This window comes from Mus caroli, chromosome 6 (assembly GCF_900094665.2).
Source record: "Mus caroli chromosome 6, CAROLI_EIJ_v1.1, whole genome shotgun sequence".
Classification (NCBI taxonomy): Eukaryota; Metazoa; Chordata; class Mammalia; order Rodentia; family Muridae; genus Mus; species Mus caroli.
In genome coordinates, this window is record NC_034575.1 from 133,909,723 (window position 1) to 133,932,950 (window position 23,228).

Consider the following 23,228-nt stretch of genomic DNA (forward strand, 5'->3'; position numbering starts at 1 on the left):
TACCTGTAATCCTAGCACAGGGGCTGGGTCATCAGGAGTTTAAATCATCAGCCCTGGACTATGCTACAAATTCCAGCCTGGGGCGCATAATGAGACACAGTGACAGAAAGGGAGTTGCAAGCGAGAGCGACCCTAGTGTATTTTATGTTGATTTTTTGTTTGTTTGTTTTTTTTTTCCAAGACAGGGTTTCTCTGTGTAGCCCTGGTTGTCCTGGAACTCCCTCTGTAGACCAGGTTGGCTTCAGGCTCAGAAACCTGCCTGCCTTTTCCTCCCAAGTGCTGAGATTAAAGGTATTCACCATCACTGCCTGGCAGCCCCTAGTGTATTAAAAAAAAAAAAAAAAGCAAAAAACAAAAAACAAGTAAAGTGTGTTCAGCGCTTTGGGAAGGTCATGTTGGAGGGAGAGCAGGCATGAGATGGTTTTGCAGAGACAGGCAGAGCCCATGCTGTGTAAAACTTTATAAACCATATTAAGGAGACTCTTCCTTATTAGAGCGGCAATAAAAAAGCTACTAGAAAGCATTAAAGAGGCAGGCGATGAAATCGTGTTTGATTGTAGATCACTCTGTTTGCAGCATGGGTTGCAAAGAAGCAGAGCCGGCTCCAGGGAGAGCAGTGAAGAGGCCTGCAGCAGCAGTGTAGGGAAGAAGATGGGGGGGCGGGGTGTGTGCAGTGGGAAAGAGGACCACACAGCCAAGGCATTCTGGAAAGACTTGAACCCATGAAGAACAGCCCACTGGCTGTGAGCTATCAGGGACACAAAGACCTGAGGAGATCTTGGGAAGTTTAATTTCATTAATCCTCTAATAGGATGCATCTCAGACAGAATAAATTTGGTTAGGAATCTGGGAATGGGAAAGTTGTCAGTTCAGATTTGGAGACATGGCTTCCCAGTGCCTGTGGTATCAAAAGAGATGTCTTTTCCGGTTTAAAACACAAGCTGGGAGCCAGACCTGGTAGAACAGGCCTGTAATCCCAGCTACCCAGGAGGCTGGTATGGGACAATTACAAGTTCAAGGCTGTCTAGGCTGCAGAGAGAATTCAAAGCCAGTATAGGCAATTTAGTCAGATCCTGAATCAAAATTTAAAAAAAAAGTGTGTGTGTGTGTGTGTGAGAGAGAGAGAGAGAGAGAGAGAGAGAGAGAGAGAGAGAGAGAGAGAGAGAGCCAAGGCTATAGCTCTGTGGTTAGCACAGAACTTACACACACACACACACACACACACACACACACAGGCCCCTAGGTTCAATTCTTAGTAAAAATAAAAAAAAGGAACCCCGGGCAAAAAAGGAACCCGGGGCTAGGGTGTGATCAGAGATGTAAACTCAGAGAATATGCAGATATTGAGTCAGTGACCATTAGTTCAGAATTAAACAGCCAATAAAGCTGTTTTTCATTTTAACTCTAGATTAAGAACTTTGCTTAGAGACGATAGATCAACCTCCCTCCAGAGATTAAACAGAGCTAACTCATGTGAACCTTGACCAAAGGTGTTTTAAGTTTCTCAGACTACACTCTAGCCTTTCGGGAGCTAGATGGTGGGTACTCGAGGATTCAGGATTTCTGGAGAACATTCTTTATGTCCTATTTAAATAGCTCAAAATAAATCTTTGCATGGATGTGTTCAAAGTATGCTGCTGTACAAAAGAAAGTCATCTATTGAACAGCAGGCCATAGTTCCACATGTGTAAAAGTGTATACTTAAACCCATATAGATACAAATGTATAGCAAGATATCGAGGGTGGTTCCTAACTAACTTAATTATATATGGTTAGTTGAATCATACATAATTCAGGTTAGCTTAATTTTCTTCTTAGTGTTCTGTTTTGTTTGGATCTGTACAGCCTACATACAGGATGACTTTACAAAAACACAAAAAATCACAAAGGAGTGGTATAAGAGCCCCTCATGCTGTCAGTCAACTTCCAGAAGGGCGTGGACCAGTCATGGTTGCCTCAAATGAGTCGAGGTTAGGAGCACAGCATCACAGCATTCCACAGGTGAAGTTCTGGATGTGAAGCATCCTCCCTGGGGCTCACATTATCAATGCCTGGTACCCAGTTGATGGAACTATTTTAGGATGTGGGAAGAGCTTTGGAAGGTGGAATTAGGTGACTGAGGGCAACTTTTTGAAGGATGTACCTGGTATCTCTCTGTTTCTCTCTGTTTTATGCATCCTGTGAGGTAAACTGCCTTCCTCACCACATACTCCCCACCCTGGTGTCCTCCTCCCTCTTCACGGGCAGAAGCCACAAGCCTGTCAATCATGAACTGATGCCTTGAAAATCACGGGCCAGGATGTCGTCGTCCCTCCTTTTAAGTTGTTCCCTTCTAGTGTTTTCTCAGAGCAAAGAAAGGGGATGGGGATTGAAACAGTCTTGGCCTTGCTACGAACTAGACTAAAAGGAACATCTCCTATCATAGCTTCTATTTTTTATTATTTTTTTAAATATTTTTTATTACGTATTTTCCTCAATTACATTTCCAATGCTATCCCAAAAGTCCCCCATACCTCCACCCACTTCCCTACCCACCCATTCCCATTCTTTTGGCCCTGGCATTCCCCTGTATTGGGGCATAAGGAACATCTCCTAAGCATGCTGACTCATGAAGACAGACAGATGAGGAGCAAAGATAAGGAGGCCATGTCTGTTTCTTCACAAGCTAATGGAGGCTGTTCTCCATTTCCTCCCAATACAGCAACTTTCCAAAGGAAGTTGACTCCTCTTGTCCCTTTTGTCAAAGCCTACTAACTATGGTGATCAAATACTCAGGGATCAGACCTGGGCTTGGTCCCAAGTTGACCTGCTCACAGTTTGATTGAAGACAAGCTGTGTCTATAAGCCTTATTCTCATATATTTTAAAATGGATATGATTTTTTAAAAACCTGACTGATGGGATTGGGAGATAGAGGTAAAATATGAAAACTCTTACAGCAACATTTAGCACATAGTTGGTACTCAATAAATGAGGCCTGGTTTCCTCTGTGTGTGTGAGAGAGAGAGAGAGAGAGTATGTATATATGTATACACGTTTATGCATGTATATATATGAGTTTGTATATGTTCACATGTGAGCATGTGTATATATGAGTTTGTATCTGTGCATGTGTGTATGCATGTGTGTATATACACCGGGATGAAAGATATAGGGTTTTACATACCCCCGGCTGCCTTAGTTGCATGCAAACGACAACATGAACTTCTGATCCTCATGCCGTCTCATGAACTGGGATTGCAGATGTGTACCACCACACCAAGTGTGGGGATAGAACCCAGGGCTTTGTGTGTGCTAGGCAAGTATACCAATTCATTTGCTAATTTTTAGAATAAGAACACAAAAGAGCAATGTTTAACTACATGCTCCCTACCACCACCACCACGACCAAACACCGCTGCCATTCTGAACGACCAATCCCTGCTCTTGTCTTTGGTCCACTTCCAAACCCCGCCTTCGAGGCTCTCTCTCCTGGCCCCCACCACGTGCTCACACTCACCTATTCAGCATGTTAGACTGGTAGATCCTCTTCTCGTGGGTGTTGTAGCAACTGCTCTTGGGCTCAGGGATGAAACTGTGTTCAGACAGCATGTCCGAGGCAGCAGTGGTGATGATGGCAATCCCGTCTCTCACTCTGGCAGGAAGGCCATAGTCCCATTCGTCATATGACACAGAGATGAGCCCCGTGGGGAACTCTGAAGGCACCGTGTCCGTATCCCCCGCCACCAGACTCGGCACGATCCATGTGTAGCCGTAGCCAGTCAGCCCAACTGAGTTAGCTACTTCGAAGATGTAGGTGGCTTCTTCCTTTGTGCAATAGAGGAGAATGATGGGGCTTTGCAGCTTCTTCAGCTGATTCTGAATCTTAGAGTCGCCATCGTCTAGAGACATGTCTAGCAAGAGGACTTCCTCGAGCTCCCAGCCCACAAAGCTGTTCTCAATAGTGCTGCGGATCTTGTTCACGAAGTCCTGGTAGCCGGGGAAGTAGGTGGTGACGATGGAGAAGATGTACCAGTCATATTCTTCCATGATGTTGAGCATGACAGAAGCTTGCTGTTCAATGGATGGGCCAAACTGGAAGAACATGGAGGACTCATCCTAGAGTAGTCAAAATACAAGAGAAAGGGGAGAAATGGAAAAAAAAATCAAACAGATAGCCACAGGGATTGTGAATCAAGTGGATGCAAAAGTTCATGCTCATTTTTTTTCCTCATAGATATTTTATTTTCAAAATTTTCAGTAGAAAAAAATGTTTTTGAATTTTGGTGTAAGGATATTCATCCACGATGTACCTGATGCTTAGCTATGGAAACCAATGATAGCATATACCTGTTAGTAACATTGCCCACATAGTACTGGAGAATGAAGTCAAGGTCTCATATGCGATGCTTTACCACTGAGTCTATATACTTACTGCCTCCCCCCCCCCCCCACTGTCCATTAAAAAATGATGTAGGGTCTCGCTAGGCTTCCCAGGCTGGACTTAAGCTCACTCTAGTCACTCTGTAGTCTCAGGAGACCTTTGCTTGGAATCCTCCTGCTTTGGGCTTCTGAATAGCAGAAATGTTACTTGCACTCTCTTTTAACTTAGCTTATTCTCTAGTGGTTGTTCTGATAATAAGATCTACAACTTAGAGTGAGCTCAAACCACACCTCTAAGCCACACATTAAAGTACTTGTAGCTAGACTGTGTATATGTGGCTGTGCTTGATTTTAGAGAAACCAACAGAAGAGGGCTTGCTTTCTAACCCATAGCGTGTCATGGGTCTTAGAATGATCTGTGTAACACATAGGCACATACGTGCACATGTGCTCACACACATGTATACACACACACAGATAATTCTGAACATGTTTTTCTCCCTTTCCTTTTGAGGGAGAAGCCATTTGAAATTTCTCTCATTTTAAGCTCCATTTTACCTGCTGCTTTGAGAAGTCAAAACCTGTATTTTGGCTCTACCACATAGCTACAAGAATCTGAAACCACAAAATGAATACCCTCTCAGCCTCAGCCTCTCTCCATCCATTTCCTCCTGATTTGTTCCTGGTAATGGTGTCACTTCTCTTAATCTATGTTCTCACCTTACATCTGAGAGCCTCTGTCCATTTTGAAATAGTTTAGGCTAACACAATTGTATCCCTCTTCAAGGAACATTTCTTCCTCCAACCCCCAAAACCCAGGCTTTAAAGTATAGTTACAAGAGACCAAGAAATTGGACCTCTAAGCAAAATTATATAGAGATTTCTTAACCCAGGAATAAATAGCCAAGAAACAGCCAAGTATTTCTTGAATGCCAGCTATTGAAAAAAAATACAGACTGGGAAATATCCTACTTGTATCTCAAGACCCTAGCTGGGCAGTGAGAGCTGACATCCTCTTGGCTTTCCAGAGTAACATGTGATTCTTCTCATGCTTGGACTGGTGACATTGACCCCAGCCTACCCAGAGTAGAAGATATGTTTAATCTACTGGGTGGTGAATCTTTCTGCTAATGGAGCCATGTTGCTTTTCATGCTTGTCTCAACTGAGCTTAACAGAGATGAGCCCCAAAAGACTACAAAAGTCAAAAACATAGGGAAGATGAAGCAGCAACAATAGATAGGAAGGGGAATGGGAATTACTTCAGATTAGAATAGTTAAAGGGAGTATGTGTGCCTGTTCTGAACTTTGGCTAGACCTTCCTCCTAGATTTCCTTTATGATACAAGGAGTATTCTTCAAGCTAAAGTAGCCAGTCTTCCATTGAAGGTTACGGCGGTGCTGTGGACTGAGTACTGTCTCTTCCTGTTAATAACCACCAGCGTGAAGGTAGTAAGATGTGTTGTCTTTTGAGGGATGATAGGTCTTAAAGGGGAAAAGCTCAGAAATGGATTAATGTCCTTTTAAAGGAGACTCCAGAGAGCTGCCTTGACCCTTCCACCTTGAGTGGACACACAGAATATCTGCCTCTACAAACTGAAGAGGGAGTCTTCACTAGACGCCAAACCTGCTAGCACCAATGATCTTTGACTCGTCAGCCTTCAGAACTATGAGAACTAAACTTGTGTTGTTGATAAGCGGTCTCTTTTATGACATTTTTTTTATAGCAGCTTCAAATGACTAAGACAAGTGGGTATCTGAGACAATGGAGCTTAATTATTCCAACGCTTGTCAGGGACCTGCAGAGAACCACAAGGGAAAAAAGATAGAAAAGAAAGCCCGTTGACAGAACAACTCATCTTGACTAGACGCTGCTGAAGGAGATATCTGCTTGATTTTCTTGTAAACATGGTCTTGGAGATTCTCACATGGGAAATCTGATCCTGTGAGTTTCCATAAGCCCAATGGTTACACAAAGTGAAAATGCTTTCAATATACTTTAAGGTGTACAGGACTTAGGGAGAAGGAAATCTCAATTGCAAATGAAATAAATCAACCTGTTCTGTGATGGGTGAACAGAATTTAATCACAAGGAGACTCTTGAGTGCACACGAAGCCCCACATATGGTGAGGCCATAATTGGCTCAAATGCACAGCAAGAATCAGCTTTGAGAAAAACTCATGGTTTTCTGTCTCAGATGGTCAATGTTAATGCGATTGAACTTAAAGAATGAAAAAAATCTGCTAAACAGCATCTTGACCCCCTCTCCTTTTTGCCTTCTCCTAATGCCTCCCCAACAGTTACAAATGAACTCATAAAGACACTGGGCAGCTCTTCTGCAAAGAAAACTAATCTACAATGAGCATGAGACATTCTGAGCACACCTTTGAATGTCCTGATCATATACAACCCCTCTTCTATACAGCCCTCAGCATGCTACCTTACCCATTTTGTATTGCCAGGCCTCAATTCAATGAGTATGCCTTCTACAGCCATTTTATTTGCCACCAAACCAAGTCTGCTGAAGCCAAGTAGAAATCAAGAGACAGTTATGGCTTGGGCAAAGGCTTCCTGTATAATGAGGGGTATAGTGCTGTTTATTTAGTTGATGCAACAGTCTGGTGTACAGTGGTTAGGAATAGAATAGCTCTTTTTTTCCCAACAAAGCTTTGAGCTAACTCTAAGTTGCAAATGGTGACAGGTTTTGCAAATTACGGTCTCTGCCACAAATCACAAGCATAATCTTCATATGTGCACGGAGTGGAAAGCCCTGGTGGCCACACATCTATCTTTCCAGGCACCCAGCATGCGCTATGATCACCCACTAGTGATCAAGATGAAGGACAGAGACATAATTCTGTTTGCAGTTCACTGTGATTCCCCGTGAACAATTTTATCTTCTAATGCTATTATAAAATGTTGACACTCAGGGGTCCTTGGAGAAGCCACCTCCCTCCAGCGAAAATTCCCAGCCAAATTTATTGCATGAATGCACTTCAACTTGCCTTAAGAGCATCTTGAAAATCTTCCTGCATAAAAGGCTGCCTTAACTGAGATGAGCAATTAGCACAGGGGAGGTAGAATTGTACATTAGGCCCCATCAGTCTACAACCTTTATGCTGTACTTCTATTACATTGATGGTTGTGGTGTTTATTTGCTAATAAGAAAAAAAATTTAAAAAAAAAAAGATTTTTTCCATTCCATTATCTGTCACAGAAAACAGTTGCCTAAAGAATTAGGAGCACAAGATGTTTTTCATCATCCAGATCCCCTACTGATCGACTTCCGAATTAAAGAAATAACTATCCCAGTGACCACAGTGCCCCTGGTAACAGACGTTATCTCAGTTCCCTGCCCCAAAAACACACACACACACACACACACACACACATACACCAGATGAAACAAGCCATTCATCTAAGAATATGTCTTTTCGATACAGAACTCCCCCAGCATGATTGGCTGTCAAGGTGTTATAAAGTCCTCCTCTGTTTGCTCTAAAGCTAGGCAGCTCTGAAGGGTCTGTCTAGCTTCTGAATTCCCTACAAGGTTAGTAGAGTGCTGTTACAACTGCATTGCCCGTACCTCCTCGTCTGCTCAGTCTAGTTTCCACTGCCTGTACCTTTCTTAGTGTTGATGTCAGTTCCCTCCTCCCTCAAGCTTCCCCCTGCCTTCACACTCAGCCTGCTTTCTGTGGATCCTGACTCCACTTTCCCTCCATTATAAACATGGAGAAGGGTGTCTTAAAGGTATGAACAGAAGGGCTGGGAAGATGGCTCAGTTGGTAAAGTGACTACCTTAGCATCATGGGAACCTGCGTTTGGATCTCCAGCATCCATACTTTGAAAAAGAAATGCTGAGCATGTTTGTATCTGGCTGTAACCCTAGCTCAGTGATATAAGAGACAAGCAGGTCCCTGAAGTTCACTGGTCAGCCATTTCTGCCAATTTTTAAGCATCATGTACAACAAAAGACCCTTTCTCAAAAGACAAGGTGAACTATGATGGAGGAAGACACCAAATATGGAGCTCTGGACTTTATGTACCCATGTACAAACATTCACACCCATGTGGATGTATACATACACACACACACACACACACACACACACACACACACAAACTCATAAATAAAAATAAAAAGGAAATATTTTAATGTTTTACTTACATTCATAAATTATGGTCATTTATACAGTAGAAAGATAATCCTCTACTCTTTGACTAGAGATGTCATAACTAGTGTGAAGCGGGGTCAGCTGAATACCAGAAATGCATTGATAGAATGAGTCTCACAAGGCAGTGAGCTCTCCATCACCCTAAGAAACAGGAGCTTCGTTCTTATCTGATGAAGGGTTCTTTTCCAGTGCTCTATCTAACTTCATTCTTCCCTCTAAGACCTAGATCATGGGTTGTTCCTTTGATAGATGGTATCTTTTTTACTCTCAAGGGGAGGTTAATCCTCATCTCCTGTGCCTTTTAAACTGTGCATTTCTGTCTCTAACATACCTACCACATGATAGCAAGCAAATTTATCTCTTCTCTCTAGCAATGTGGGTTTTCTATATGTGTGTGCACATAGTCTGTGGTGTGTTTATGTACCTACATATATCATGCAATGTACCTATATACATGCACATAAATGTACCTCTGCACATGTGTAGAGGCCAGTGGTGTCTTCCTTGATCATCCTTCTTGGTAGTTTGAATAAGAATGGCCAAGTAGGCATATACCTTTTCATATTTGGTTACCAAGCCAAGGAGTGGCTCTGCTTGAAAGTATTAGAAAGATTAGGAAGTGTGGACTTGTTGGAAACAGTGGGTTACTGAAGATTGGCTTTGAGGTTTCAAAAGTCCATGCCAAGCCCAGATCCTGTCTGCCTGCCTGCCTGCTTACCTGTCTGCCTGCCACCCCTCCCCATTTTCCTCTCTGGTTATAGATCAGAATGCAGCTCTCAGCTACTTGCTCCACTGTCTGCCGCCACGCTTCCTGCTATGATGGTAATGGGCTAAACATCTGAAATTGCAACTAACTGCCAATTAAATGTTTTATATAGTTGCTTTGGTCATGGTATCTCTTCACAGCAATAGAACAATGACTAAGACAGAAGTGCCACTTTTTTTTTTCTTCCTGAGACAGTGTCCCATTGAACCCAAAGCTCACTGATTGTCTAGACTGACTGAGCTGTCCCAGGAATCCACCTATCTTCACCCCTGTCTCAGTGCCAGGTTTACAGAGGCTTGTGGCCATGCCCAGATTTTTACAAGAGTACTGGGTACTCAAACCCAGGTCCTATTACAGGTTTCTTACTGACTGGCTCATCTTCCCACCCTCAAATGTCTTTATTTATCTCTAAAACTATAAACAGCACACAGGGAAAAAAAGCTCTGTGTGCTCACTATTGTTACAGAGAAACTCGATTGAATGGGTGGAAAGTTGGCAGAAAATATCTTGATGACATCATGAAGTTTCCCACACTGATGGTGCAAATCATCACCATGAAAATGGGCTGTGCCTACAATGGTACATGTAACCTGCACTCTAAGAAGAGGAGAGCAGACCCTCTTCTGTCGTAGGCAGTCATGGTGGCAGAGAGTACTACCAGCACATCGAAACACTCCCATTGCTGAAAACACTGAGCAACTCATCTTCGCACACCTCCTCTAATCCCCTTCCTCTCATTCTGTTCTTTCTAAACCTGACTCCAGGCTCGCAGCATTGCCCCACTGAAGCTCCTCCTGCAGAGGTGACCTTGACATGCCAAGTCCAAGGTCAATGTGCAGTCAATTGTCTCCTACGAACTGGAAATTACCTCCTTCACCCTATCACCATAAAAGCTGCTAAATGGCCCAGCCACTTTTGCTCCAACCTGCTTCATAAAGAAGCAGGGTGATTCTTAAAGAATATAAATCAATCATGCTACTCTCTGCCTTAGCCCTTCATGGCTTCCCTATTCACTAAACAAAGCAGCCAATCCACTTGGTGTCTCCTTTATCCAGCACATCCTATGTCCTCATACCCCACCTCCCCACTCTTCACCTGAAACTATCCCGCTTCCCAGGTATCCACAGGGTTAACACACATATCTGCTAAAACCTTGCCTTCTCTGGTCAGGGGGTGTGTCTTTGGATAAAGCACTTGTTTGCTGACGCATGCATACAACACACACATGCACACACACACACACATAGAAGTAAATAAACAAACAAAATCTTGCTTTCTCAAATGTTGCAAGTATATAATTCTCGAATCTATTACTAGCTTTCTTTCTTGAGTATTTTTTTAGTATCTTAACATCTTTTGCATTATTCTTTCTTTTCGATTTTTATTAGATATTTTCTTCATTTACAATTCAAATCCTATCCCAAAAGTCCCTTATACGCCCCCCCCCCTTGTAACATCATCGGAAAAATGGTTCTGCTAGGGCATTTGAGTCATTTCATATCAAAACAAACAACAATTTTCCTCTGTTTTCCCCAAGTCATTCCCCTTAAAATTTCAATTAGTGTGTATTAATTGTACAAAGTAATGGGTTTCGTTATGATATTTGCATTTAAGTTCATCATATCCTTGACTCATAGCCACCCATTTAAGTCTCACTCTCCACCCCTCCCTGTCCCTTTCCTTCTCTTTGACTTTCATGGCCTTTCATATATTTTCATCTGGATTCCATAGGGGAGAGGGAGTGTGCGGTCATTGTCTTTCTGAGTCTAGCTTATCTTGAGTCACACAATGGCCTCCAGGTCCATTTCACTATCAGCAACATCTCATGCTTCTTTATGGCACACAGACTTGTTCCAACATCTAGCTACTGTGAACAGTGCCACAACAGTCGTGGATGCTCAGATGTCTGCTTCTCACTTGAGATTCCTGTAGCTATGCATACAAGTGGGTAGCAGAACTGGATCATAAGACAGCTCTAGTTTTAGTTTTCTAAGGAGCTTTCTCATGGATTTCCACAGGGGCTACACTAATTTAGATCCTCACCAACAGTCTTAGAGGGATCCCTTGGAGAGAATTCCATCTCGCTGAAAGTCTAGATCTAGGCTTTCACTGATAACTCTTCAGCTCACCAGATTTGAAAGAAAGAATAAGGTGGTGGGACAAGAATACAGGCTATGAGAGAATTCCTGGGTATCGTTTTGTGTTTCTTCTACATTTACAGAAAAGTAGAAGTTACATGAGGGATAGAATCGTTTCTTCCACGCTAAAGGGAAGATCTCCTCTCGACCTGGACAGCAAGAAATCACTAGCTCTGCAGAAGCCCCACCCTCAGACCATGCTACCGTTTCTTTTCTACTCACTAAGGCTGGAGTTGGCTACCTAAGATGAGTTTTATGGTGCCAGTTTTGTGTGCAATGCCTTAAAATACAGGGACATCTGATCCTATCCAGTGTCACCATTAGCTGGAAATGTCACAACAGAAGTATAGAACAGAAGCTTCTGGACTGAGAATCTGGAGTCCCCCCCCCACCCCCCGTCAAATGCCAGACTCATTTTCTTTAAAGCCCCACACATAAAGGAGAACACTGAATGTCGAAAGGTCCACAAACGTAACACCCAGTAGCTCGGTTGGGCTCCTTTAAGAGCCACCCCAAGTTGTTAAATCCCTTCCACAGAAGCTAGCATTTTTTGCTCTTCCAAAGATAAGTTTACTCCCTCCTGGAATTTTGTTCCACTCTCCTCCCTGGTGGGCATTCTTGGTTTCCTGATCCTCTCAATATAAACTAGGAAACACCTTAAAGATATTTACTCTGAGAATGTCTTTCCAGTTCCTCACGAACTCTAGGTCTTGGATAGCTGTATACCAAGAAGGACCCTGGGAGGAGTAAGAGGGGAGATTGCAAATTCTGATCCCCATTCCTACTTGGACACCCAGCTGAGCTCCTGCCCTGCTGTCAGAGCAAAGGGTTGGGGAACAGGAAGAGAAAGGAAGAGAACTGCAGCAATGTGTTCCTGCTCTGTGATGTACCCGGGCTGTCAAAATCTTAACAAGCCTATTACATTTCATCGTAAATTAAAATCCCTCTCTATGGCCTATTCCGTTCCACAGATCAAAACAGTTCTCTGATGGGCTGTAGTTCCGTTAAGAGGCCTCTTTTCTATAAAAAAGCAAGCTGACGAGCCCCGGCAACAACCAGGCTCTGTGATGGATGAGATGCAGCTTTTTAAATTGAGAGTTTCATACATGCATCTAATGTGTTTTGATCAAATCTACTTCATCCTCCCTACAGCTCCTCCCCAGCCTCCCTGCAGATCCTCTCCATCCCGTGTCCCTTTTATCCCTCCCAGCGTCAGCCTACCCCTAGCTTAGATGCCTTAGATGCATCTTAGCGTTGAGGTAATAGATGTACTTTTAAATAGATGGGGAGTGGAGAGAGAGTGGTTGAGAAGTATTTTAAGAAACAAGGTGAGCAAAAACAGTGCAAATATTAAACTAACATTAATTAGATAGTAAAGTTATCAGTAATCAGACTCAATTTATTTAGACAAATCAACATAAAATCAAATGTGTCCCATATTTATCCCAGTGTAGATATGGGCATAGACAGGATATAAAGAAAGTTACCATAAATCCAAAACCTAATTACTAAGAGGGAAATCAACCTCCCTCTTATTAAATATGAAACACCAAACCCCAAACTTACAGGCTATCAGAATCTCCTCATTGAACCTAAGCCAAACATCTCTGGATTTATGATTGCTGTTAAGGAGTGGGGCCAAGTACAAGCCAGTGGGATCCCTGACGTGCAAGGGACAATTTTCAGAGTAAATATGTCGGCATTTGTCTCCAACAAATTGCCATTCCCAGCTCCTCGTGAGTGTGTGATGAGAACACCACGTTCCTACACGGAGGGGAGTAGAGAGAGCAAGGCCCCGAAGAGTAGAAAGGTTTTCCACCATCTTATTTGATTAAGCTGTGAGTGGCCCTGCTTCCTGTGTGGCCAACGAAAAGAAAGCCCTGGTTCTGGAGATAGTCACGATATTTGTCCCCATAGGTCTCTTTAAGGATCGCTGGAAAACAGGGCACTCTTTGTCCCCTGGTTGCTCCATATGGAGAGAGCAGAACCACAAGGCATGGCTGGCCCTTGAATGTGGATCAGCCACACGTATTTAGCACCAATCAACAAGCCACTGTCTCCAATGGCTAAATCCAGCAAGAAGTTTAATGAGAAAGTTTTTCTTTTCTTTCCCCCTCACTAAACATCAGTGATTGATTTCCCCATGTCTCTGGTTTGGAAAATAGATTGCTCGTTCACTGAAGACAGTGAAGTACAGGTATTCACAATCAAAATGCCTCAGAATTTATTTACATCATTACACCCAAGCCGGTCATTTGTCTTAAAAGAAACAAGCATTTTGAACTGCTCAAGAAAGGAAAATAATATAGCATACAAAAATAAAAAGGTGTTTTAGGTTTATTGGTGGTGGTGTTTGAATACCAGCAACACTTGGCAGTACCTGCCTACCCTGCCTCACTGAGAGGACTTAGAACTCTGGCCAGCAGGTAGCTGCCTGCTGTTATCTAAACTCAGACTGGCCAAGAACCACCCTCACAACACCTTCTTCTAAACCTGACCACGAGCTTGGCTGGATATTCTTGGCCATCAAGATTGAGCCGGTTTTCCTGTGTGCCTACCATGTGCATGCACCCAGCCCAGTGGACTACGTTGCTTCCTCTTGTCCTGGTTTTTATTCCAGTCTCCTCCAGATGAAGAGCTCTATTCAGAACTTCCAACTACTTTGCACAGTTGCTGACAACCTGCCTAAACCCAGTTCTCCACAGCTACAGATGCCTCCTAATTCTCTCTCAACAGTTCCAGCTCCTGCTCTGCAGTGGGGTTGCTCCCAAGTTATTAATGCCAGCGCCCTTGCATTCATTTGTGACCTTTAAAGACCCCTGACTGCATACCCTCACTAGTCTGAATGACAGCGAGGGTCACCTGATCTTATGGGGTGCTGAGAGCTTGGTGAACTGCCCTGTGGCAGGCAATACTGTGTCATAGGTGACTGTAAAATCTCTCTCCGACTCTCCCTAAATCTATTGTTCACAAAGATAGATATCATGGTCTGCAGTGGTGTAAAGATGGCATCCCATGTTTGGCATCTGTGTTGGATTAGCTGCACACAAGTTTCTCTGAACTTTTGATGTTACTACGGTTTGCTTTAAATGGGAAGTCCCTTTCCTTTGGCAGAAGTACCCAAAGCTTTTGGTGGTTCATTCTTAGCATAAGTTAGCACTGAATACCAAATCCTTTAGAGTTCTGAGTTCCTTGGACCAGTGAGATGGCTCAGTAGGTAAAGACACCTGTCACTTAGCTTGGCAATCTGAGTTTGATCCCTGGGACCCATATAGTGGAGAGAGAAGACCAACTCTGCTAACTTGTTCTCTGACCTTCACAGGTATGCCATGGAATATACACACATGTGCACACATGTATACATGCATACACACAAACACTGAATGAATGAATGAATGAATGAATGAATGAATGAACGAATGAATGAAATTTTTTAATTTGAAAGAAGAAAGTTAAAAAACCAAAACAAGCTTAGTATTCTCCCAGGAGTAGCAGTACACAGCTATGATCCCAGCACCTGGAAGGCCGAGGCTGTGAGGTCGTGAGTTTGAGGCCAGTCTGGGCTACATGATGAAACCCAGCCCCAAAAGGAGTAAATATACATCAACAAACAAACACAGAAGGGGTCAGCATTCCTAATGTTTTGTTTTACCTTTTATCATCTATGCATTTAACTCTAAAGGGAATGACTACCTAGAGAACACAAGCAGAAGCCAGCTCTTAGCCCTGCACAAGGAAACCCATCCTAAAATTACCTACTGGTCACACACTCCCCTCCACAGTCTTAGAAAAGAACCTTCATATTCATCTATCCATACAAAGGGGTATTTGATTGGGGATAATGAAGAATTAGCTTCAAATAAAGTCACTGTCTATGGCTTAGTTTGTCCTTTCTGATTTGCCATTATAGAGCCTGCCAGTCTCCCAGTTTCCCCTTCGCTACTGTGACCTCATGCAGAGGTCACAGTACTTCTTCCTTTGCCTCATAGAAGGGGTTTGCAAGCCCATAGGATGAACAACAATATCAACCAACGAGACCCACCCCCAGACCTCCCAGGGACTAAACCACCAACCAAAGAGTACACATGGAGGGACCCATGGCTCCAGCCACATATGTAGCAGAGAATGGCCTGGTCAGACATCAATGAGAGGAGAGGCCCTTGGTCCTGTGAAGGCTCAATGCCCCAGTGTAGGGAAATACCAGGATGGGGAAGCAGGAGTGGGTAGGTGGGTGGAGGAACACCATCATAGAAGTGGGAGGTGGTTGGATACGGAGTTTCTGGAGGGGAAACCACCCAGGAAAGGGGATAACATTTGAAATGTAAATAAAGAAAATATCTAATAAAATTTCAAAAAAAAAAAAAAAAGCCCTCATGTTACATAGCAACTTGTCATTGGAAAATCCTCACTGTTCCAACTACGTGTTCATTGTCCCCTTGGGACTTAGAGGAACTGAAACACTCATTTGTCCACTTGATGGTGGGAGACTGACAAGAGATAGGAACAGCATCAGCAACCTCTGAAGGAAGATGACAAAGTTGGTCAAATCTTTCCTAGAATTAAGAGTTTGAAAAGTAATAGAATAGCCCATATATTTTTATTTCAATGAAAAGGTTAAAGGCTTATTTATTTTTACTTTATTGAGCACACACACCACCAACATGTGTTTGGCCTGTGTTTGTATGTGCAGCACATGTCTGCAGTGGCTCCAGAGGACTGAATAAGGTACTGGATTCTCTAGAAATAGTTGCCGAAGGTTGTGCAGTTCCATGTGGGAGCTGGGAAACAAACCCTGCAAGCACATTAAGAATTCTTATTACTGAGCTGGCCCTCTAGGACTGCTGAAAATTGTTTTTACACTATCTTAAGTAATATCCAGCATTTCCCCCACTTCATAACAATTCACAGAATTTTCTTACTATGGCAAAGAGGTCTTCAAAAGAAAATGGTAGGAGGAGACATTGCCCAGTTGGTAACATTCTCACTTTGAATGCCAGAGCATCTGATTCCCAAATGTTCACATTAAAAAAAAAAAAACCTCTGGGTGTGTTGCTGCATACTTGTAATCCCAGTGCTAGGGAAAAGGCTCCGTAGCCCTCCAGTCTAGCCCTCTCTGTAAACTCCATGCCAGTGAATAAGCTTCTTATACAGATAAAAGGGTGAATGCATCCATCCAAGGAATGGTACCCAAGGTTATCCTTTACCCTCTGTTTGCATACTACACACACACACACACACACACACACACACACACACACAGAGAGAGAGAGAGAGAGAGAGAGAGAGAGAGAGAGAGAGAGAGAGAGATTGTTTTCCAAAATCTCTAGTACTCTTCCATTTCAACTTGGCTCAGCAGAATGGCCCCTACAAAAAAAGATGACAAGAAAATCAAGAGCCATTTTGCCATTCATGCTATCTTAGCTATTGACTTGTGACCTGAGGATACTTCTTCATTCACAAGCACATCCTTGGCCCATCCTTCAAGGGATCTGTCCTTCAGACACTCAAAATATATGGGAATCTGCATGACAGATATGGAGACTCCAGGGGGGGTGCACAAATACCAGACTCAACAAAGCTGCCTGGGCAGAAGAATAAGAGATGCACCATATCATATCCCTCTGCAAATATTTTTGTTTTCAGAAAATGTAATAGGAATCTATTCCTATTACATAAGAGTATAAGAGTCAGTAAACAAGTCCTCTACTCCGATAACCTATATTCTTGTCTCCATGTTACAAATCTACAGACCTAACTGCTAAATGGAGTGAGGGTGGAATAAGGGAGAGGATGAGGAGAAAGGGGGAAGAAGAAAAGGAAAGAGAGAGAAAGGGAGGAAGGAATAGAAAGGAAGGAACAAAGGAAGAAGAAAGGGAAGGATGAAGGAAGAGAGGGAGGAAGGAAGGAATGCAAAGGAATGAAGGAACAAAGGAAGAAGGGAAGGAGTGAGGGAGAGAGGAAGAAAGGGAGCAAGGAGGGAGGAAGAAAGAAAGGAAGGAAAGAAGAAAGGAAGGGGGAATGGAAAGAAAGAGTGAAAGAGAGAAGAGAAAAGAAGATAGCAATTGTTATTTCAAACAGAGAAACGTAGCATTTGTTTGTTGTCCACTCCTTTCAAACCTCCCTTGAGTAGCCAATTGGCATTATAATTAGATACTGACTGCAGTTCACTAATTGCTAATCTGCACCCTCACAGTTGGGTCCCTGACCACAGATGAATCAGCAGACAAGCTTGAGGCTCACATGATATTGTCCCTGTAGACTTGCCACTCCAGCGACTCACCTGGAGTCACCAGGCTTATACCAGCTGGCCATGGATACTGGTCTGTGCTGATTAACCAAATGGAAGCCTCCTATGGCTCAGCAATGGCATTTCCATATAGCTTTGGTATGCTTCAGCCTGTGAGCTGAGACAGTCAAATCACAAGAACAAATATGCAGAATGGCCTAAGAAGTCGGTGCCCAGCACTGAGTAAGACCCCTGCTAAGCAGATGAGGAAGATGTGTGAGGTGTAACTAGATTGTTTTCTAAGTCTTTAAAAAAAATCGTTATTTCCTCCAGTTGCATAGGCCAGTGTGCTCAGCAGAAATATGTCCTGTGTCTATCTCAGTGCCATCATGCTGCAGATTAAGTTCTTTGGTTCTCATAGTCTCTTTTGTGAAGGAACAAAACAGCACTTGAAAAAATCATCAAACAATCAGATCGGTGTTCAGATGGGTCATGGCTTGTCATTCATTACCCATGCACAAACATTACGATTACATACACTCCACATCTTTCTTCCTAGACACAAGCAGTCATCTTTTCTTTTTTTCATTTCTTAAGGCTCTATTGCTGTTCTTTGAGTTTTAAATATAGGGTTCTTTGTAGCCCACACTGGTCTTGAATCCCCTATGTAGCTAAGGCTAGCCTTGAACTCTGGTTACCCCTACTTCCTCTTCCTAGGTGCTAGGATTGCAAGAATGTGACCTAATGCACAGATAATTTCTTACAGTTCTTATGACGATATTTATTGAGCTGCTTACAGGATGTTCTATGCTGTCTAAGCATTATGCAAATTAATTCTCATATCCCTGTGCAATGAGCTCCGCTATGTCCTGTTTCTTACCAATTGAGGCAATGAGTTTTGAAAAGTTAAATGACTTGTTATAGTTGCTGTCAGGAGAGAATCTAGGCAGATCCAGCTCAGGTTGCTTGTACATGTAACCACGGCAGCACACATGTGCTAGAACTTCCTGGGGTCACCTCAGAAGCTCCCATCTGAGCCATCTGTGTCTTACTTCAGTTGAGAATGGCCCATTGCACACTAAGAGTCTAACCTATATGACACTATGTAGTGAGTTTTACAACCTCCCTAAGCTTCACTTCCGTTCTCTCTCTCTCTCTCTCTCTCTCTCTCTCTCTCTCTCTCTCTCTCTCTCTCTCTCTCTCTCCTCTGCCAGCTAGCAATGGCCTTGGTAGCATTCTTTTGTTGCACAGTCATGGAACAGGTTCTTTAAAACATTACCACCGACCAGTCAATCACACATTTATTAAATGCTATAGGATGTAGAAGTGAAGTGCGTCCTCAGTGGGTTGAGGGAAGATAATGATAACTGACACAAAGTAAGTGCATCTAATTTAAAACCATACATGTTAGTTTTGAAATGTCCTAAGATACATGAGAAGAGAAACAACTATGTGTGGCTAGCTATACTGTGTACATGTGGGGTGTGCATGTATGTGTGTGTGTGTGTGTGATGCATGTGTGTGTAGATGTTCCTGTGAGTTTACATGTGTGGTGTGTATAGAGGCCACAGGTTGATTTATGGTGTCTTTCTCAGTTACTTTCCACCTTATTTTTTGAGACATGGTCTCTTACTGAGCCTTGCACTCTCCAGTCCACTGAGAACTGAGCTTCAGAGAACTGCTTCTCTTCTCCCCACCCACCAGCCAACCAGAACTAGAGTTAAAGATACATGTGAGCTTTTACATGTGTGCTCGGATCCAAACACAGGTTCTCATGATTCCTTGGCAACAACTTTGCCATTGCCCCAGGACAGCCATCATTTTAAGTCTTCTCTATATATACCTTAAAAAAATTGGTCATCTTTCCCACCAGTCAGTACATTGAGCAAGCAATACCCATGTGTGTGCACTGACACCCAAGTGCCAGACTGTGGTCAGGGGCACAGATAACCCTGGGCCTTGAACTTAGCCTTTCAGCAGTCCTCGGTAGACAGTGAAACTCAGGTGTCTGCTATCTCACACGCAAGGTGGAAGATGACAGACATACCACATTGCAACACATCCAAATCGTGTCTACAGCCTAAATGAATTACACACAACTCTTCTCCCTTGATCTTCCCAGACTTTCATTTTCATCTCAGAAGATTAGATTAGTATGACAGGACTTGTCCATTATGAAGTCAGGCTCCCAGATAAAAGGCTTCTTCCCTTCAAATGATTGCAAATTGGTTTTGTTAGGATTTCATTTCAGTATTCCTTGAGAGAAGCTACTATGGGTGACCATTTCTAGTTTCATTTTGTCCTTCTAGGGGAGCAATCATGTCTAGCTTTTTCTCCTTCCACATATTGGATTCCTTTCTGCTGCCCCTTTCCCTCTGGACTTACAATACCTTTTAATTAGACACACTGGCTAGAAGATCAATCACTAATTTAAAAGCTGCATAGAAGCGACTTAAGTTGAAAATTTATATCTAAGCAACTTGCGAAAGCAGCCTGATGCCAAATTCTCCTCCCATTCAATGTCTTACTCCCTGTGCTCCAACCACTTATCGATATATAGATGGATACATAAAAACCACCAATTCTCAAAGCTGCCTGCCTGATTATCAAAGAAATATAATGGCTATGTTTCTTGACTTCTTACTCATTGAGCAAAGATCAATTTTAAAAGAGCTGCTTTTATTCTTGGCCAAAAGAAATTAAATGATCATGGGGTGACACCAGGTGTGCTGGTACCTGCCTGGACCCCTGGTATGCTGGTGTGATTCTAAGGAGGATGCTCATGAGTTAACAGTCAACTTGGGTTATATAGTGAATATTGGGTTAGCCAAGGCTACACAGCAAGCTGTCTCCAAAAACAATGCTAAACTTGCTACAGTTATCATAATAATTAACAATGATAGTAAATATAGTAGTGATCTAGCACGGTCTTCTACCCTTTTCACACTAACATCACAATCTGAACTAGAGAAGCTTCCAAGAACAAAAGAGACAGGGCATGATATTCTTGACATACATAACAATTTCTCAACACAGTTACTTAAAGTTACCTGCAAATTATGCTTCACAGAAAAGAGGAAAGATGTCTTTGGCTCTTTAGGAAATGGTTCGTTTGATTCATATCTCTGCATTCCTCAATGATGGCAAGATTATCAGAAATATCTAGATAAGAATCCCTAAAATAGTTCCCACGAAAGAAATGTGATCTCTGTGTGATAATGTAGTCACTATGGAAATACTATGAAGCTTTCCCCCAAGTTACAAGTCAGAATCACCCTATGACCCAGCTATACCACTTCTGAGTATTTTCCAGAAGGAGTCTAAGTTCACTGATTACCAATATATCCATTTATATGCCTGTTGACTATTGCACCATCCAAAATAGCTAGGGAATGGAAACACATACACATTCATGAACAGATATAAACAAAGAAAGGCATGGCACATATACAATAGAATTTTATTCCGGTACTCAAAAAAAAAAAAAATTACGACACTTGCTCGGATCAACCAGTTGAAATAAACCAGTCTCAGAAAGACAAACACTATGTGGTGGTGTGATGTCTAGGTTTGTTTGTATATGTGTGTATTTATGTGTATTTGTGTGTGTTTATATGTATTTGTGTATATGTATGTTTGTGTGTATGTGTATTTGTGTGTTTGGGGGGGGGCAGTATGGATGCAGGCAAGTGTGTGTTTACCACAGTCCATGTTTGGAGGTCAGAAGACAACTCCCATCTTTGTTTCTTCACGGCTGCATAAGCAAGCCTAACAGGCTGGTGGAAGTCTAACAACACTTCTGTCTCTGCTTCCCGTATCCCTGAAGGAGCACGCTGAGATCACAGACTCCTGTACTGCTCCCCCACCCCCAAGTTTCCATGGGTTCTGGGGATCTGAACTCAGTTTGTCAGGCTCACAGGGCACCAAAGTAGATAGGGAACCCATGAAAGGGGAGGAACAGATCTTAAGGATGGGAAGGAAAGAAAAGAGCAGTAGAATTCTTACGAAATGAAAGAGGAGGGTGAACTATTTGGGGACTGTGGAGAAAGGAGATTAACAAGAGAGGGGGTGGGAGGAAGAGGGGAGAAAAATGGGGGAGGCAGAGGGACAAACCCAAAATGTAACAATTACATTGTACGTCAACCTAAAATATTGATTGCAAATAAGAGTCAAACCCCGATCAAGGGATTGCACTGTATCAATAATCTGGTTGCACTGAGTTCTCAAAGGTCTTCTGAAAACAAAAAACAAGATCATTTAGTCTTAATTCTGCCAAATCCTTAATTCTACCCTACTATAGAACAACTCCCAGATTCTTCTAATTGTTCCTCCATATGAAAGTTTGCCCTGACTATCCAGAAACTATCCCACCCGGGGATCCATCCTATAATCAGCCACCAAACCCAGACACTATTGCATATGCCAGAAAGATTTTGCTGAAGGGACCCTGTTATAGCTGTCTCGTATGAGGCTATGACAGTGCCTGGCAAATACAGAAGTGGATGCTCACAGTCATCTATAAGATGGAACACAGGGCCCCCAATGGAGAAGCTAGAAAAAGTACCCAAGGAGCTGAAGGAGTCTGCAACCCTATAGGCGGAACAACAATATGAACTAACCAGTAACCCCAGAGCTTGAGTCTCTATCTGCATATATAGCAGAAGATGGCCTAGTCGACCATCACTGGGATGAGAGGCCCCTTGGTATTGCAAACTTTATATGCCCCAATACAGGGGAATACCATGGCCAAGACGTGGGAGTTGGTGAGTAGGGGAGCAGGGCAGAGGGAGGGTATAGGGAACTTTCGGGATAGCATTTGAGATGTATATAAAGAAAATATCTAATAAAAAGAAAGTTTGCCCTGCTCTGATCACAGTAAGACTCTTCAGACACCACGTTGCCTTTTTATTAAACTTGTTCCAGGGGAGGATTTGAACTTTGTTCAGTGAATGGCTTCTACCTTAAGCAGTGAATCCACTCCATCTTAATCAATCTTCCTTTGCCATGACCTTTGGCTCTCAGTGTCAGCTTCTCTTTTTTGAAAGACACAGTCACCATTACTTAGAGGTAGATGCTGGGCTGTACTGAAGCTGCCCATTGTGGTGTGAGCCATCGAATCCCATGTCTCCTGGATTAAATCTTTAAACGATGAAAAGACAGTAGGTCTTTCATGTAAGACATAAAAGGAGCAAAGGCATGGAAAACCAAGGTCATAGCACAAGAAGCAGAGGCTAGGGATTGCAGAGAAGAGCTGGACTAGGTGACTTGGACCACAAAAGAACTGGAGGGACTTTAAAATACAGACCTATGGCTGGGAAGATGACTCTGTTGGATCAAAGCACTTCTATGTGAGCCTGACAACCTGCGCATAGATCCCCATAGCCCATGTAGATGTGGGGGCAGTGATATATGAGACTGTAATCTCAGTGTGCCTCTATGTGGGGGTGGGGGTGGGAGGTGGCGGTGGGAAGCAGAGACAGAGGTGTTGTTAGACAGCCAGCTAGTCTTCCTTACACAGGAAGAGACCACGTCTCCCACAAAGCTGGAATTTGTCTTCTGACCTC

General features: G+C 42.9%; 1 protein-coding gene across 5 annotated transcripts in view; it reads right to left on the reverse strand.

The window, feature by feature from the left end:
* Grin2b (glutamate ionotropic receptor NMDA type subunit 2B) overlaps positions 1–23,228 on the reverse strand; it is a 450,218-nt gene that overhangs the window by 190,368 nt on the left and 236,622 nt on the right. For all 5 annotated transcript variants that reach the window (XM_021164703.2, XM_021164705.2, XM_029478515.1 and 2 more), the window contains one exon: positions 3,499–4,097. In XM_021164703.2, coding sequence (XP_021020362.1) covers positions 3,499–4,097 — 599 coding nt within the window. The remainder of the gene's footprint in view (positions 1–3,498; positions 4,098–23,228) is intronic.